Below are 16,206 nucleotides of genomic sequence, written 5' to 3'. Positions count from 1 at the left end.
TTATGAAGCTAAATAGTTCTTGCTTAGTGTCTGTCGAAAGCTGGTGTATTCACCTACAGGGAGAAGAGAGGCTTACAGAAGTCTGTTACATTACAACATTACATTACAACAACAGTATGCTTGGTATTTCAGTAGATTGACACCAACCTCCGCTTGTTGTTTTCCTTCCTAAAAAGCACTGCTCCAGATGATGCTTGTCCATGCAGATGTGGTCCTGCACTGCGGTCTAGTGAGAGATTTCACATTTTAATTTTCTGTACAGCACACACTTGAACTAGGTCTGTCATCTGACACAGCTCATGAGAGCATGTGCCACATTACTGAGCTTTAGGAGTGACTTGAGAAGTACTTTCTTACCAAGTCTGTGTTTCCCAGGATTACATCTTCTTGGACAAAGCAAGCTTGAAGGCTGTTGCACAGTGCTGCAGATCACCACACTGCAGTGAAAATACAGCTACAAGACAAGAATATTAATATTATGTGTAGAGAACTCTTGGCAAACATCCAATACGTGTACTGACTCTGATGGAGAAGAACTGAACACTGCTAAGTGGCTCGTCTTTATTCACTACTGTTATAGTGCTATGCCTTCAAGGAGGGGGCTAATAGCCTCAGTCATCACTTGGCCATCTGAGACCTTACACAGGTCCTGCGTGCACTGCTCCAGGCTCACATACCGGGGCTGCTGACAGCATGTGACAGACTGCAGAGACCTCACCTGCTCTTCCAACAGAGCTGCGCCTTGTACAAAGGTGAACATCCTCACTTCAAACCTCTTCAGGTGCTGAGGAAATTTTACTCTGAGGCTATAATTAACTTCATGGAAGACAGTTCTGTAGGAGTCTTCATGGTTTTCACACCTTATTAGGAAAGTAAAAGAGTGTAATTAGTCTAAGCCTTTATCACTTCAATCAGATATTTAAGCAATGAAAGAAGATGAAATACAGAGGAGCTTCGCTCTGTTTTCCTTGGTCCATAGGGGTACGGGTAGAGCCTCCCCCAGTCATGCCTTTAGCCACAGTCAGGGTAACTTCTTGTTCTTTCTTTGCAGCTGGAAGCACTTCTGCCCACCCCAAGGACCTGTTGCCACCAGAAGGCACAGCCACTGTGCTGGCACAAACGTGGTCCACAGCCTAGCGCTGTATCCTGCCCATCGGGAGAAAACAATGCATCCAAGCTGACTTTTGCCCTCTTCCCCTTTCCTCCCACCTAAGGTGAGAGGCCTTGTGCTGAACAGTTACCAAATAACAGGAGGGAAGCCCTCCTTACCCATTTTTAATGATGGGCCACTGCAGAAGACTGTCCTGGCTTTGGGACTTCATAGCCCAACAGTCATCCAGGTTTAGTTCTAGTCTCACATCTTTAGGCTGGAGCAGTTCAACTTCAAAATAAAGTGCCTCTTTCAGGTATTTTACCACAGGATATTCTGATTCCTGGTAGGACTCTGAATAGGATTTCTCTAGAAGGGAATATTGATGTTAGAGTTTCCTTTTTACAGAGTAAGTATTCACAAACTTTCTGCTTCACTCTTCCTTTCACCACCACTTAATCTGACACAACAATGCTAAAATATGGGAGAGTATGACTGTCAACAAATGGGAATAGGATGGAAGAAAAGTAAGAACTGGCAGTTAAAGCAAAAATCTGAACTGTATTCCTTGGCTCTGAGGATCCAGAATTGAGACACACCTCATTCTGTAAAAACTCATTGGAGTAAGATGCTAATTCAAAACTGTCTCTACAAAGATATTGGGGGCAGAGGGGAAAGGATGGGGCAGGAAAGTAAAAAAAATTCATCATGGCCACTCTAGTCATGGTGAAAGTTTGGGTCAGGCTTCAGTTAACCCTTTGTGCTAGCACAGTTACCATTTTACAGTAATATTGCATGTAGCTTCTTTCTTTGACACAGGTTATGATTGTTTCAGTCAGTGATAACTCTGCTTAGTAATGCTTAAGGACTTGATAGAAGAGAGAAGTTGACATCGCATCCACTACAGAGAACTTTTAGTAAGCCCATACGGAAAATGACACATATCAGATGCTAAGTCTGATCCACTGGAGATACTTGATGATTTATGTTGCATTCTGGAATGGAAAACCTCTGCTAGAGGCCTTAAAGAGGTTTCCACTTCATCTTTGGAGATGTTCAAAAGTCATCTGGACGTGGTCCTGAGCAGCCTGCTCTAGGGCCCCTGCTTGAGCAGAGTGGGTGGACAAGATGACCTTCAGAGGTCCCTTCCAACCTCAACTGCTCAGTGCTTCTGTGGAGTTCAGTCATACATGTTACCTTTGAAAATCTTCATTGAAAGATCAAGAGAGCCAAACCATGGTTTAACACTTGGTGGTGGGTTCTTCTTAGATTCATACTGGACATCAACAGTTTGCTTGATTGCATACCAGCATACAAATTTCAGTCTGAGGGAAGAAATTTAGTATTAGATTTTAAAAAACCTAAACGCCTTGGACAACCTCCTTCTAGGCAGTGACACTTACTGGTATACTGGTGTATCATTGCCAGGTCTGAAATAGAGTACATCGTTTTCGTATGTCATAGTTGTGCTATTGAACTGAAAGACAGACATCATTACAAGCAGGACAGTTACATCAGAGTTTACTTTGATATTGACACAATATCCATATTTCTTCACTTGGCTGACAGATTGCACTGAGCAGAGCGCACTTAGGAATGTCTAGAAATTACCAGCCAACAGCCTACCAAACTAAAGCTGAGTGTAGCTGACAGCTATGCCATAGTCAAGAAGAAACAGTTTATTAGCTAACAATACCTTGAATATGACATAGCACCCAAGTGAGTGAGTGCACAGGGCCTGAGAAAAGAGATCAGTTGTTTCTGTTGACAGAATCAACATATAGCATGAGATACAACTCTTGCAGAACCAAGGTGCATTTGTGGTGACCTGAGTTTGAGCATGATCTAATCCTTTGTTGTTTTGTCCGATTTCTCTTTATACAGAATGTAGGTAGCAGGAACAGAACACATTCTAGTCCTGGGCCAGATAATCATTAGCAACACCTAAGGAGCTTCTGCAAGGCATATGAGTATCTCTCAACAACAGAAACTGACATTCAAGCCCATTGCTAAACAAGGTAGTTTCAGAAGGTACCTCTGACTTAAAACTGTTTTTACCAAATAAGAACTTCTGTGCAACTAAATTTAGTATCATCAGAAAAAGAATAGATGTACTACTTCACACAAATTCAGCTGTGACCTACTTGCAGCTTCTGCTGAACTCTGAACCTCTGTCAGTTCTAGCAATAATCCTACCCCAATGCAAAGTAAACTTTGTGTGACTAAGCCCTTGCCTTTCTACTTGTTCCACAGGTGTTCACATTAAACTTGAAGGTTGCAGTCTTCTCTGTCACTAGACTGGGTTTGCACCGTCTGTCCCTCAAAACAAACAGGCTGGTGTCCAGGTCTTCAACTCCTACCAATTTTACTGCAGTAATAACCACAGTCCCATTGGGTAAGCACTCTGAAAGAGAAAAATGTTTTCATTCAAATCAGGACTCAGAGTCCTTTATTTTGTAGCCTAGCACAACAGAGAGGTTCTGCATGGATTTGCCGCCAAGTTTTTTGGCAGCTCACAAGGATTAAGTTTTGAGCAAGATTCTTCAGTACTAACGCTTGATTTCCCTCAAGCTAATTGCAAGTATAGTGTGCACTACATGAACAAAGCTGTTGATTTCACTTGTCTTTCTCCTCTTAGAAACTCTCACCCTCTCTTAAAAGGGATTTTTCTGGACAAAATATTCAGTGCATTCAATATTGATGAGTAGCTTTAGAATGACTGATTCATATGCTGGTGCTCCACCCCATCAAAAACCCCCAAACCAACCACAAAAACCCTTTAAGAAAGATTCATGATTCTGGAGGTGTGAGGGGAAGTAGTTTCCCACCTCCTCCCCCCCTGTCCTGTACTAGACAGGATAGTCACTCCAATCTGTAACTTGCCTTGCAGCATATTACTTTGTAGGAAATCTGACAGGCAAATAGAGTATCATACAAGTATAAACTCTAGAAACATTTCAGGCTTGTGTGACTTAAGTATGCAGCTCAGAGCATTAACACCTAGTCCCCAACACATTATTACGTATTAGCTCTGAAGGTGAAAATCTGCAGGAAATTGAGAAGTCCTTCCTGTTAGCCAAGGTGATGCCATCCTTCAGGGTTAAGTGTAGCGAGGCCTTTATTCCAGAGGTATGAAAATCCTGGAGATGACAATCACAGAAAACAAGACAGATACACTCTTCAACTAAAGGATTCAAAAAACTAAGAGGGTGAGTTGTCACAAGCCAAAGGTAATGGTGCTTGATCAAAGTCAAATCCACAGGAGAGATTATTTTAAAAAATTTATAAGCTTACACAACAAACTTATTTCAATCATTTTGCAACAGAGTGCAGTACAAACTCAACTGCATGTTTAGTTGCCATTAAAGATAGCTCAGTCTTTAAGTGCTAGTAGAATTTTTCCTTGACTACTTCTGCCAACATTAACCAACAGAAATTAAGGTGTTCTTCCAAGGGCAGAAAATAGTCCTCCATTAATCCTCTGAAGCCTATCTTAAAGGGAAGTTTCTTTCACTTTCAAAGACAGAGCGTATCACGTTCAGAATTTTCAGCTAGAGCATGCCTTTTAATTGCCACATGCTGGCATCCTTACCTCATAGCTTACATGGGAAGAAAGGAAAGGAACAGATATTGTCAGGTGAGTGCCATTGTCCCTCAGGCCATAGTTGTACTTCTGCGCAGCCTCTGGGGTCAGGTGCCAGTCTGAGATGAAGGGTAGCCAGTTTTTGTCCACATTCCCATGAATGATTACGAGATGAATGTTTCTGCCATCACAAAATCCTCTCACACTGGGGAGTACTGTAATACAGTTAAAAGTCAGCCAGCACACTAGCAGCCATCAGAGTTTAATAGGCTATTTAGGACACAGTATCCCTGGCTGAAATAAACCCAGTTAACAGCTGAGTTCACAGCCATGTTCGTGCAGTTTTGCCCAAGTTCCACTAGTTTACCTGCATCTTTAACAGCTGACACTGTTATGACTGGGACAGCAAAGGTCTCACTTGTTGGGTGGATTATAAAAGCAAGTGTGACATTCAGGGTGTATGATCTCATGTCCGCACTCATGTACTAGGAAAATAATATTTAGAAATAAAAGTCACCAAGTGGTATCATCATTTCTATACCATGGCATGCTACAGTGTCTTAGCACACACCTCTTTCTTTATGCTTGGTGCATCAAGCGGGACTTGTATTACATAAGCTTTGCTTCCATTAGCGTGTCTGATCTCGTATGTTAGATATCCATGCTGAACAGCTTCAGGTACAGCAACAGTTACACCCTCAATGGTTAAGTTCACAAGCTCCACATCTGGGAGGAACGTTCCTACTGTCACATTCATTAGCCTTGCACTCAGATTTGAGTCTGAAGAGGAATAGAATAATATTAAGTTTTTTGCAATAACAAAACCTTCAGTAAATTCAATGGTAGGCTACTTACTCTTTGCTATAGTAAGTTCTACTTGCTCAAATGGCGTTTCTATTTTCTTGATGATAGTATGTCTGGTTAGTCCCCATTTATTATCTTCCCACTGGTGTTCTAAGAACAGATTGATGGTGTATTTTGCCCCGTGCTGTCCACTGCTCACAGAACTCTAGAATTTCAAATCAACACCCTTTAGTATGATTATACATTTAAGTTGTATTGTAGCATCTCAATGTCAACTATTGCTGCAGCTCCAAACCATTGTCCTTCTCAGATCAGGAATCATGAACTCTTAAGTGGCACTTGCTGTATCCCCGTGAGTTTAGATTATCTCAGAATATTCAGAAGACTTCCTTTGGGAAAGGTTTGAAAACTCTCAAGTTTCAAAGCAGCAGGGAATGATTTTACCAGTGAAAGGGCTACTCCTGCAACTTACTCTGAAGTTCAGTTGTTACGACACTTGCTCAGGATTCAGTTCTAGATTTAGATGTATAGTCTCAGCCCATTCCCATATTAGAGTCTGGTGAACAAATGGGTCATTTCCATTCTCTTAAATGGTCTGTGTAAAATACAACAGAACCCATACATGCTTTACTGTCCAGTTAAGACTGTCTCCAAGGTCTATGACATCAAGACTAACAGTCAAAAGCTCTGTGTTGGCCTGAGGAAGGAGACAAATCAACAGTTCTGTGTAGAATTCTGTGCTTGTAAGAAAAGAAATTCTTCAAAGTGGTGCTTATAAGCGCTATCTTTGGTCAGGGCTTTTGGAATTTTTAATATACCCTTTCTTCCCCTTCACCTCCACTTTTCATTTAAAAGGAACAGATAAAGAATTATTCCTCCCCCCCAAAAAAAAGAAAGAACAGAAAAATATGAGCTGTCAGGCAACAGACAAGTCACTAACCTTGTAATAGCCACCTTTTGCACCTATTGGTATCTTCACTGTAATTGCATTTAAGTCATTCAAAACCACATATTTCCTGGAAGCCATTTCTTTGGCAGAGAGTTTGTGTAGATCCACACCAGCTTCAACAAGCACATCCTTAAAGCTAGTCGCACCAGCAGAGAGCAGTTGAATATATTTTGGAACAGTCCAGATGATTGTTTTGTTAGTGTACTCCACGCCATCTTAGGGACAAGATACAAGAGCTGTCAGCTCATTACTCTAGTCATAAGACAGGCCCTGTACATTTAAGTATCGGAGTAAGGTACCTCATTTCTCACCTATAGGACATGCCACAGCAGTATCCACCATCAGGATCATCCATCGCTGTTTGTAAAACGTACTTGATCTCACTGCAGAAAAGGTAATTCCCTGATCCTGTAGGAAGACATCTGGTTAGACCTACAAGGCCTGGCAGCTATCTGGGCCAGAATGAGCATACCAACCTTGATCAGCTGGATTTGCGCAGCAGTGTATGGTATTCGCAGCACAACCCTGGTGTCTGTAGTGTTGAGCCCATAGCCTGCACTCCAAGCATCACTCACAAGCAGAGCCTTTTTTTCTTCTGGCTGATGAAACACGATTTGCCATATTGAGGCTTCATCTGCTTTTGTCTGCCCAGAGAAATTCATTAACAGTTTAAACATGTGGTTCAAAGTCACAGATTTACTATATAGAACGATTTATTGTATTGAACCGCCCAGCAGTTTTGTTGCCTCGTTCTCAATACTGCTGGGGGATACCCCTCCAGCTTTCATCCCTTCACACATAGACAAAAATTTCCATATTGAGCATCAGAAATTAACTGCACTGCTACATTGCAAATACAGGATCCAAGAAGAAAAAAGCCTATCCACAGTTCACTCCTGGGCCATAGAGTCTTAGGGAATGTTTTTGTTGCACAGCCTCTTGCCTGGGGAAGACCTGCTTTCTAGGCTTTTTGAGAAATCAGTTTCCATTTCTTCCTTGCAGACATGGCCTACAGCTGTCTATTTCTAACATATAAAATCTCTAGACTAAAATCACATGGTACAGAAATTCTGCTCTTAAAGTGTTTTGTGAAAGGCCATTTTCTAGTATGTGGACATGGAATAGAAGGATGGTTGTGCCAGAAGTAGCACTAGTTTTCACTAGGAAGAAAACCTGTAGTGTTACCTCTGGAAAGGAAAATGTCCAGTCCTCAGGTTCATCTTGAATAAAGTCTTTTACAGTCTGTGGAACCTCTCTCCTGACAGAAACCTGAAGGCAAAAAGCCTTTGTAAGATATTTGCTGATGGCACTTGTTTCCTTGTCTTCAACACCCTATGAGTCTTTTTCAACTGAGTACAGCTTTCCTACAGGGACATTTCCTCCCACCAAGTAAAAAATTATGGCATGATGCCATGGTACATTATCAGTAGTCCACTTGATTTCAGCTTCTTTTATTTTCTCCCTATCTTCCCATTTCTACTTGCAGTTAAGGCCAGGAATTCATCCTTGACTTTCATGTCCTCTTTCAAGAGGAGTCCTTTTTCCTCCCCACTCTGCATTTCTTCCTCGCAGATTCAGTAGGGAAACTTTCTTTAGAAAGTATACACTTCTGTTACCTCAAAGAAGATTATTTTAAGCAACATTTAGTGAGTTCAATCAATTAGCTTAAACATTTGGATACCATATGAGAACTTTATTAACTATTAATTCTGGCAAGTGGGCTATATAAGCATAATATAAATGTATCACTAAACTCAGGATGCAGGCTGTACATTCACTAGTAAGCTGTTCATGGTGGGGCATTCAAACTCTGTTTCCAATGCACTTTCCTAGTATCTAATCAGCTGTAAAGAGAGCATCTTTCTTACTTTGAAGTACCTTCCCATAAGTACTTCTAGTACTTACCTCCATGTAGTTACTTTCACATACTAATTCCCTTGGACTCCATGGATCATAATGGCAACTTGCACTTTTCAGATGAGTTGTAGCATTTTTCATAGCAGGACTATGAGATGCTTTGATTTGTATAGTTACTATGAACACATCTTTCTGTATGGACACAAGGAATGCTTGCTTGTTAGACTGATTTTCTCTAGTTAGGCACCACCTGTTCTTGTGACCTAGAAGTAAATTACAAAACCCACCCACCAGCCTTTGCACAGAAGAGCAACTCCATACTAAATCATTATTATATGCTTTCTACTTGATTAACTACATAGGCTACATGCATATAGGTACATAGCAACATGGTGCAGGGTCTGGAGCACATGTCATATGAGGAGCGGCTGAGGGAACTGGGGGGGGGGGGGGGGGGTTAGTCTGGAGAAGAGGAGGCTGAGGGGAGACCTCATTGCCCTCTACAGCTCCCTGAAAGGAAGGTGCAGAGAGCTGGGGATGGGTCTCTTTAATCAAGTAATAAGTGATAGGACAAGAGGTAATGGCCTCAAATTGCACCAGGGAAGGTTTAGATTAGATATTAGGAAGTATTTCTTTACAGAACGGGTTGGACTGGGCTGCCCAGGGAGGTGGTGGAGTCCCCATCCCTGGAGGTGTTCAAGAGTTGGGCTGACATAGCGCTGAGGGATCTGGTGTAGTTGGGAACGGTTAATGTTGGGTTGATGGTTGGACTGGATGATCTTCAAGGTCTTTTCCAACCTAGACAATTCTGTGAAATACTTTAGGGAGCAGCTTCAACCTTTCACATAGCCCAAGAACTGGAAGAAAAAGAAATGCTCCCTAAAATATAGCTGATTTTGTATTTTATGACATAGTAGCAGTGAGCAAGTGTTTGAGATTATACCCGACACTAAATGTTAGAGCAGAATGCAACCCAGCTGCCAGACAGAATTTCCTATTCTTGTCCAAGAGAAAACAGTCACCCTTCAAAGGCATGTGATATGCTGCTTCACATGCTCATCTGTAGGCCATTCAGATGTCAGTACCATAGAATATTCTCAGACCTCTGAATATATTTGAAGATAATTAAATCATTTTCTGAGATTAGATTTAAAAGACATTATGACACCTCAGTTAATACCTATCAATAATTTGACAATCTTTTGCATCAAAGTCACATACAACAGCACTGTAGGTAAAATGCCTATGACAGACTTACCTCTAAGTGAGAATGGCAGCTCAGGGCAGAAGCACGAAACTCGATGTCACTCCAGTTGCTGTAAGTTACTGTATAGCCACACTGTGATGCCATGGCCTCATCTAGCTCCCAGGCTATTCCAGATCGATCTATGGGCCATTAGTGAAGAGTGATACTAATGAGTACAGTTACTGCTCTGTAAACTCCCTGAGCCACCCGCCCTTGCCCCAGGGTCCTCCTTCAATAGGCCCAGCTGCAAACCATGGACATAAGAGAACTGTGAAGTGGTGAAAGAGAGCTGTAATAAAGTCTATAGAACTAAGAAAAGTAAAATTAGACAGCTTTGAACAGGAATACTAGCAGCTCAAGGACTGAAGGTTAAAAAAAAAAAATCACCGACATAGAAAGATATTAAATCTTAAAGGGGCAAAACCCCCAGTAAAACACAGAGCAGTCACTTAGATCATCAGTGTCAAAGTTGCGAGGACTGACAGATTGATGACAGCATAGCAACATCAGGAGTCTGATCTGTGGTTGACACAGGCCCCTATTTTTCTCTGATGCCTGTCTGGCCAACAGTCTCTTCAGGGGTCTTACCAGGATGATGAACCCACTGAAGCTGAGAACAGATTTTTTTTTTAGGCTGCAAAATTGTTTTTCTGGTTTTAGGCTTTTTCATTTTGTGTTTTAGTGGTTTTTTTGTTTTGTTTTTCCTTCCAAAAGTAATTGCTTTATACTTTCAAGCTGTGTCAAGCTTTATACTTTCAAACTGTGCAGAGTGTCTTTGTGTATGGATGAAGATGCCTGAACAAAGAACATATATTAAGGGGTTTTTACAAAAGTTTAACATTCTAGAAAGGTGGATGTTAGGTTATGGATCATAGAATAATTGAATAGCTTGAGATGGAATGCAGCCTAAAGATAATCTAGTTCCAACCCCCCTGCCATGGGCAGGGACACCTTCCACTAGCCCAGGTTGCCCAAAGCCCCGTCCAACCTGGCCTGGAACACTGCCAGGGAGGGGGCAGCCACAGCTTCTCTGGGCAACCTGTGCCAGTGTCTCACCATCCTCACAGTAAATAGTTTATTCCTTACATCTAATCTAAACCTACACTCTTTCAGTCTAAAACTGTTACTGCTCATCCTATCACTACACCTCTGATAAAAAAATCTCTCCCCATCTTTCCTGTAGCCCCCTTTAAGTACTGGAAGGCCACTATAAAGTCTCCCCAGAGCCTTCCCTTCTTCAGGCTGAACAACCCCAACTCTCTCAGCCTGTCCTCATAAGGGAGGTGCTCCAGCCCCCTCATGACCCTCCTCTGGACTCACTCCACAAGGTTCATGTCCTCCTCGTGTTGGGGCCCAAGAGCTGGACACAATACTCCAGGTGGGGTGTCACAAGAATGGAGTAGAGGGAGAATCCTACCCCTCCCTGCCGTCCTTGTTGGGCTGCTTGGTGCCAGGTGTGATTCCATCCACATTCCCCCGAGCCATACACCAATCTATGGAGATAAGGACTGAATAACCTTGAGGAGCCTGGCTCCTGCCATTGAAAAGGTTATAATGGCCCATCATCTCCTGATGGCCTGACACACCTGTGCCTGGGATGTGGTCAGATGGAACAATAACAGGGTTGCATGTTATTCAAATTCTTGTGCAACTGCCGGAAGGCACCAGGTAGCATTTGACAAAAGTCAATTATCTTGGATCCTATAAACTGCGACCACCAGAGAGGCCCTTTGAGCTCTCCTGGATCGCAGCGGCCTGTGACCAGCATCTCCCCTGAGCTGGGACGCCTCTCAGGTATCGTCTGCTCCAGACGGAAGGCCAGGGCGAAGTCCCCCCGCTCGAGTCTCAATTATCGCCCGTTGACTAATGCCAAGGCATTGTGAGTATTTGCTCTAAACTCAAGAGAGGGAAATTTTATTTGAGCTAGCTTCTATTTCACCTATTTATTGGTGGGTGTGTGTGGGGGTACGTACCCTTACCCTTGTTCCTGTGTGCTTATCCCTTTTGTGTTCATTTTACCGAACCCAAACCCCTTTGTTTCTGTATGTATATGTCTGGTTTATGTATGTGCATGTATATATGTGTATAAATTAAGGTACCGTTAAGTAAGTTAGAGTGAATATTGTCCTTTTAGAACCTGAATATGTTGCTTTTCTGAGTTATTTTGTATTGACAAATAGTTGTTAGTTATTAATAAATCTAGATTATTTTTCTAAATCTTTACCGTGTCAATACTTTCATCCGCGACACTGGCCACTCTTCTCTTGATTCATCCCAGGATACAGTTGACTTTCTGGGCTGTGAGCACACATTGCTGGCTCATAGTGAGTTTCTCTCCACCAATACTCCAAAGTCTTTCTCCTCAGGGCTGCTCTCAATCCACTCACTGCCTAGACTCTATTTGTGCTTGGGATTGCCCCAACCCATGTGCAGACCTTGCACTTGGCCTTGTTGACCTTCACGAGGTTTTAAGAGACCACCTCTCAAGCCTGCCAAGGTCCTTCTGGAGAGCATCCCTTCCCTCCAGCATGTCAACAGCACACAGCTTGGTGTCATCAGGAAGCTTGCTGAGGGTGCACTCAATCTCACTGTTCATGTCACCAGCAAAGATGTTAAACAGCACTGGTCCCAACTCTAACACTTGAGGAACGCCACTTGCTCTCCACCTGGACACCAAGTCATTGATTACAACTCTGAGTGCAACCATCCAGCCAATTCCTTATCCACTGAGGGATCCATTTATCAAATCCAACCCTCCTCAATTTAGAGACAAGGACATCACGTGGGACAGTGTCAAATGTTTTGCTTAAGACCAGGTAGATGACATCATTGTCTCTTCCCTTATTGGCCAGTGCTGTAAACCCATCATAGAAGACCACCAAATTTGTCAGGGATGATTCGCCCTTGGTGAAGCCATGTTGGGTGTCACCTATCACCTCCTGATTTTTCATGTGGCCTAGCATAGTTTCCAGGAGAATGCACTCCGTAATCTTGCCAGGCACAAAGATGATCCTGACTGGACCATAGTTCCCTGGGTCTTCCTTTTGGATGTCATGGACTATATCTAGTTAGACAGCTAACTAACAGCGAGATAGTTCAAGGATGAGTTTAAATTTTATGCATATAATCTTACACATGATGATGTTTATAGGCCAAAAGTTGTTTCACTTTCAGTGAGATAAAAGTTATATCCTTCTAGAGCACTCTGGGGTGCTTTTCACTCAAATGTACCACTTGTTGACTACTAAGACCACAGCCATAGGGCCCCATCTTATTTTGTTAAGCTTTAAGAAACTATACACCTCCACCAAGTCTCTTAGCTGTGAAAGCCACTAGTGCAAAATCAGTAATGTAGTGCCAACTTCAACTGGGGAACATTTTTACCAGGAGGGAAATCCACCACCATTAACATGCCTAGAAACCAACATGCATTTCAATTCGAGTCCAAAGTAGTCCAAAATAGCTATGATTAGACTTGATATTGCTATGTTATCACAAAACAAGACTACAGGATAGGTTATAGAGAAATAAAGGTAGTATTTGACTTTACTTCTGACCTACCAAGCTCTATGTTCTTCAAATAATCCAGGGAATTTTAGCATAGGAGGACTCCAGAGAATTTTAGACATTTCACCATGTACAATTCCCTCTCCAAGTTATTCAGTATCAACTTACCAACAACAGAGAAGGATAAGTATTTGTTCTTAAAGTATTCTGCATTTAACGTGATACGCATAAGGTTCCCCAAGCACTCTGAACTCATGGGTCCTGTGTTGAACATATTGAAAAGGTAGGAAGTGTGGGATTAAAGTTAACATACAAACATAAATATATTACTTCCCAGATAGCTTGATAAAGTCAGTGTTGTGACAGTCATATTCCAGCATCTCTGGTCAGGTAGTGTTAGACGTTTTTTTTTAAACCAGCAATACTTCCAGGAGAAAAGTCAGTCCCGAAATCAGTATTCCAGTAGTAATTGTGTCTGATCAGCTGGCAATGCTATCTGCAACAACCAGTCATGGAAACGGGATTTTGGAACAGACTCAAAAACCCACTAAGTTAGCCATCCCAATCTGAACACTTTAAATGGAATAAAATAGAACAAGAAAGTATCCCCACCGTCCTGAAGAAAACCAAACACCTAAACCAAAAAGTCCCAACCAACAAAACCCCACAAGCCACAGAACCAAAAAAACCCCATACACACCTATTCACAAGAGGAGCCACAGGCCAAACCTCAGTGGGGAGCAGCCACATCAGCTACGCATCAACCTATCCTGTTCACCTGCCCAAGTACCAGTACCAGAAGCCAATTGGCTTATGTTCTAGATGTAGGACTAGAGACCAGAGAAAACTTTTCATTTAACACATATTTCTAATAAACTGGGATTTGTTGTTTCAAGCAGAAGTTGCTATGGCATAATGAGCTAATACTAACTGGACCTTTTATAGCAATAGTGCATTTCCAGGGCCAAGGGGACCATTTATCCTAGAGAGTTCAGCACTATACCCTTAAGTTAACCAGAGATGCAACTCCTGTGTCAGAAATTATCATACTAGGGAACATCAGATAGATATGACCATATTCCAAGCTACAATGGTAATTCAGTGCAGAAGTTATAATTACTCCAAGCTAGATAGAACCTCCTCCAATATCTCTTTACTTTGATCTTTGGTAAACGCCAACACGTTTGTGCAGTACCTGCAGTGAGGAGTGCATACAGTCCTGGAACTAGCTCTCTGTATCTGCTCTTTGAAGTCCAGCTCTATTTTGTATGGAAGAAGTTAAAGTAGACAACAGTTTTGGTTAAGAAAACTGTTCTTCTCAGACAAAACACTGATATCTTTATAGCATTTAGAAGACCTTACATGTTGTATGGTCAATAACAATAACTAGACTCAGGAAAACAAAAACAATTAAGTCCCTATTAATTAATCAGTGTTTGTTAGAGTGAGTAAATGTAGAAACATTTGCTTGATGTGATAGTACATAAAACTAAAGAGTGGTCATGAGTAGCTGCCAATAGACACTTGTATGTTTGGAATTTCTTAGAAAAATGTGTGAGTAAGTCTGCCACAAGAGTTTCAGACTCTTTTGAAACACACACACAAACACAGATATCACCTATGAAAAAGGCTGGAAATTGTTATGTGAAAACAGTTTACAGCAGCATTACCTGGTCTCTCTCGAGTCCATATTTCAGAGATTAATATTCCTATAAGTAACAACCTGTAAGAGAAGACAGGGATTAGTAGCAGCTTCAGCTGTGACAACAGTTTGCTAACAAGTTTCTCTGCTTTGAAAGTTCTAGCCTAGATATTAAACTAGTTTTAAGTTTAGAGCTACATGTCCAGACTTGGAAATTACAAAATGAGATTTCCAGTCACCACTAGAAAGGTAGAGAAGGCAAACTAGAAACATTAATATATTTAGCACCTCAGGTAAGACCATTTATGGTTTTAGGCAGCTATGAAGCTCTCACCTCTGCACCAAGCTCAGCTCCATCTTGTCTTTGCTCAGCCTCTACCTGTAATGCTTTTTTTCTTTATAGCCATACACAAACAAAAAACTTCATCATCAACTTTGCCCAGAAATCAAAAGCTTTCTGCCTTCTTAGAGTCTTCCATTAAACAGAAAGGCTGCCCCCTTTATACTGATGAAACTAATTTTCAGCTGTTTACTCTCCTAACTATGAATCTATAATTCATGTCACCTGTTCATTTTCTTTCCTGATTAAATCTGCTCCTACTTAAGTCCCTAGGTCCCCCTATTTTGATAGTTGCTGGCTCCTAACTATCTGGTTGTCAGGAAACTGTAGAATAACTGGTGCTCTCTGGGAAAGCAAACAACAATTCATTGTTTCAGAGTTATTTCTCTTCACCCTGTGTGGTGGGTTGACCCTGGCTGGATGCCAGGTGCCCATCAAAGTCACTTTATCATTCTCCCTCCTCAGCTGGATAGAGGAGAGAAGGCTTATGGGTTGAGATAAGGACAGGGAATGGTCATTCCCCATTTACTGTCACACGCAAAACAGACTCTACTTGGGGGAAATTTAATATATTACCAATTAGATCAAATTAGGGTAATGAGAAATAAACCCCAAATCTTAAAATGCCTTCCCCCCACCTCTCCCTTCTTGTTGAGCTCAGATTTACTTCCCATTTCTCTACCTGCCACTGCCCCAAGCAGTGCAGGGGATTGGGGGTTACTGTCACTTCATCTCCCATTGTCTCTGCTGCTCCTTCCTCCTAGGGGAGGACTCCTCACACTCTTCCCCTGCCCCAGCGTGGGTCCCTCCCACAGGAGACAGTCCTCCATGAACTTACCCAACGTGAGTCCTTCCCATGGGCTGCAGCTCTTCACAAACTGCCCCAGCGTGGGTCCCTCCCGGGGGGTGCAGCCCTTCAGGCACCGGCTGCCCCAGCGCGGGTCCCCCACGGGGTCACAAGTCCTGCCAGCAAACCTGCTCCAGCGGGGGCTCCTCTCTCCATGGGGCCACAGGTCCTGCCAGGAGCCTGCCCCAGCTCAGGCTTTCTGCAGGGTCACAGCCTCCTTTGGGCATCCACCCGCTCCGGCGTGGGGTCCCCCACGGGCTGCAGGTGTGTGTCTGCCCCACCGTGCCCCTCCCTGGGCGCAGGGCACAGCTGCCTCCCCATGGGCTGCACCACGGGTGTGG

The 16,206-nt window shown here is 42.6% G+C and overlaps 1 protein-coding gene across 1 annotated transcript; it reads right to left on the bottom strand.

The window, feature by feature from the left end:
* Nucleotides 1-15,035, bottom strand: LOC141974164 (uncharacterized). The gene is made up of 22 exons (XM_074933506.1): nt 15,013-15,035; nt 14,696-14,759; nt 14,232-14,295; nt 13,205-13,297; nt 9,542-9,669; nt 8,332-8,475; nt 7,612-7,695; nt 6,903-7,070; nt 6,738-6,834; nt 6,418-6,641; nt 5,529-5,682; nt 5,245-5,453; nt 5,041-5,158; nt 4,683-4,888; nt 4,113-4,230; nt 3,325-3,494; nt 2,494-2,567; nt 2,288-2,415; nt 1,270-1,459; nt 719-860; nt 358-454; nt 1-53 (listed from the first exon to the last, which is right to left on the bottom strand). The coding sequence occupies exons 1-22, from the start codon at nt 15,033-15,035 to the stop codon at nt 1-3; spliced, it is 2,748 nt and encodes a 915-aa protein (XP_074789607.1).
* Between the last annotated feature and the right edge of the window lie 1,171 nt (nt 15,036-16,206).

The sequence above is a fragment of the Athene noctua genome, chromosome 1 (assembly GCF_965140245.1).
Source record: "Athene noctua chromosome 1, bAthNoc1.hap1.1, whole genome shotgun sequence".
Lineage (NCBI taxonomy): Eukaryota > Metazoa > Chordata > Aves > Strigiformes > Strigidae > Athene > Athene noctua.
Note: the sequence above shows the minus strand (reverse complement) of the source record. Positions and strands in the feature narration are given on the sequence as shown.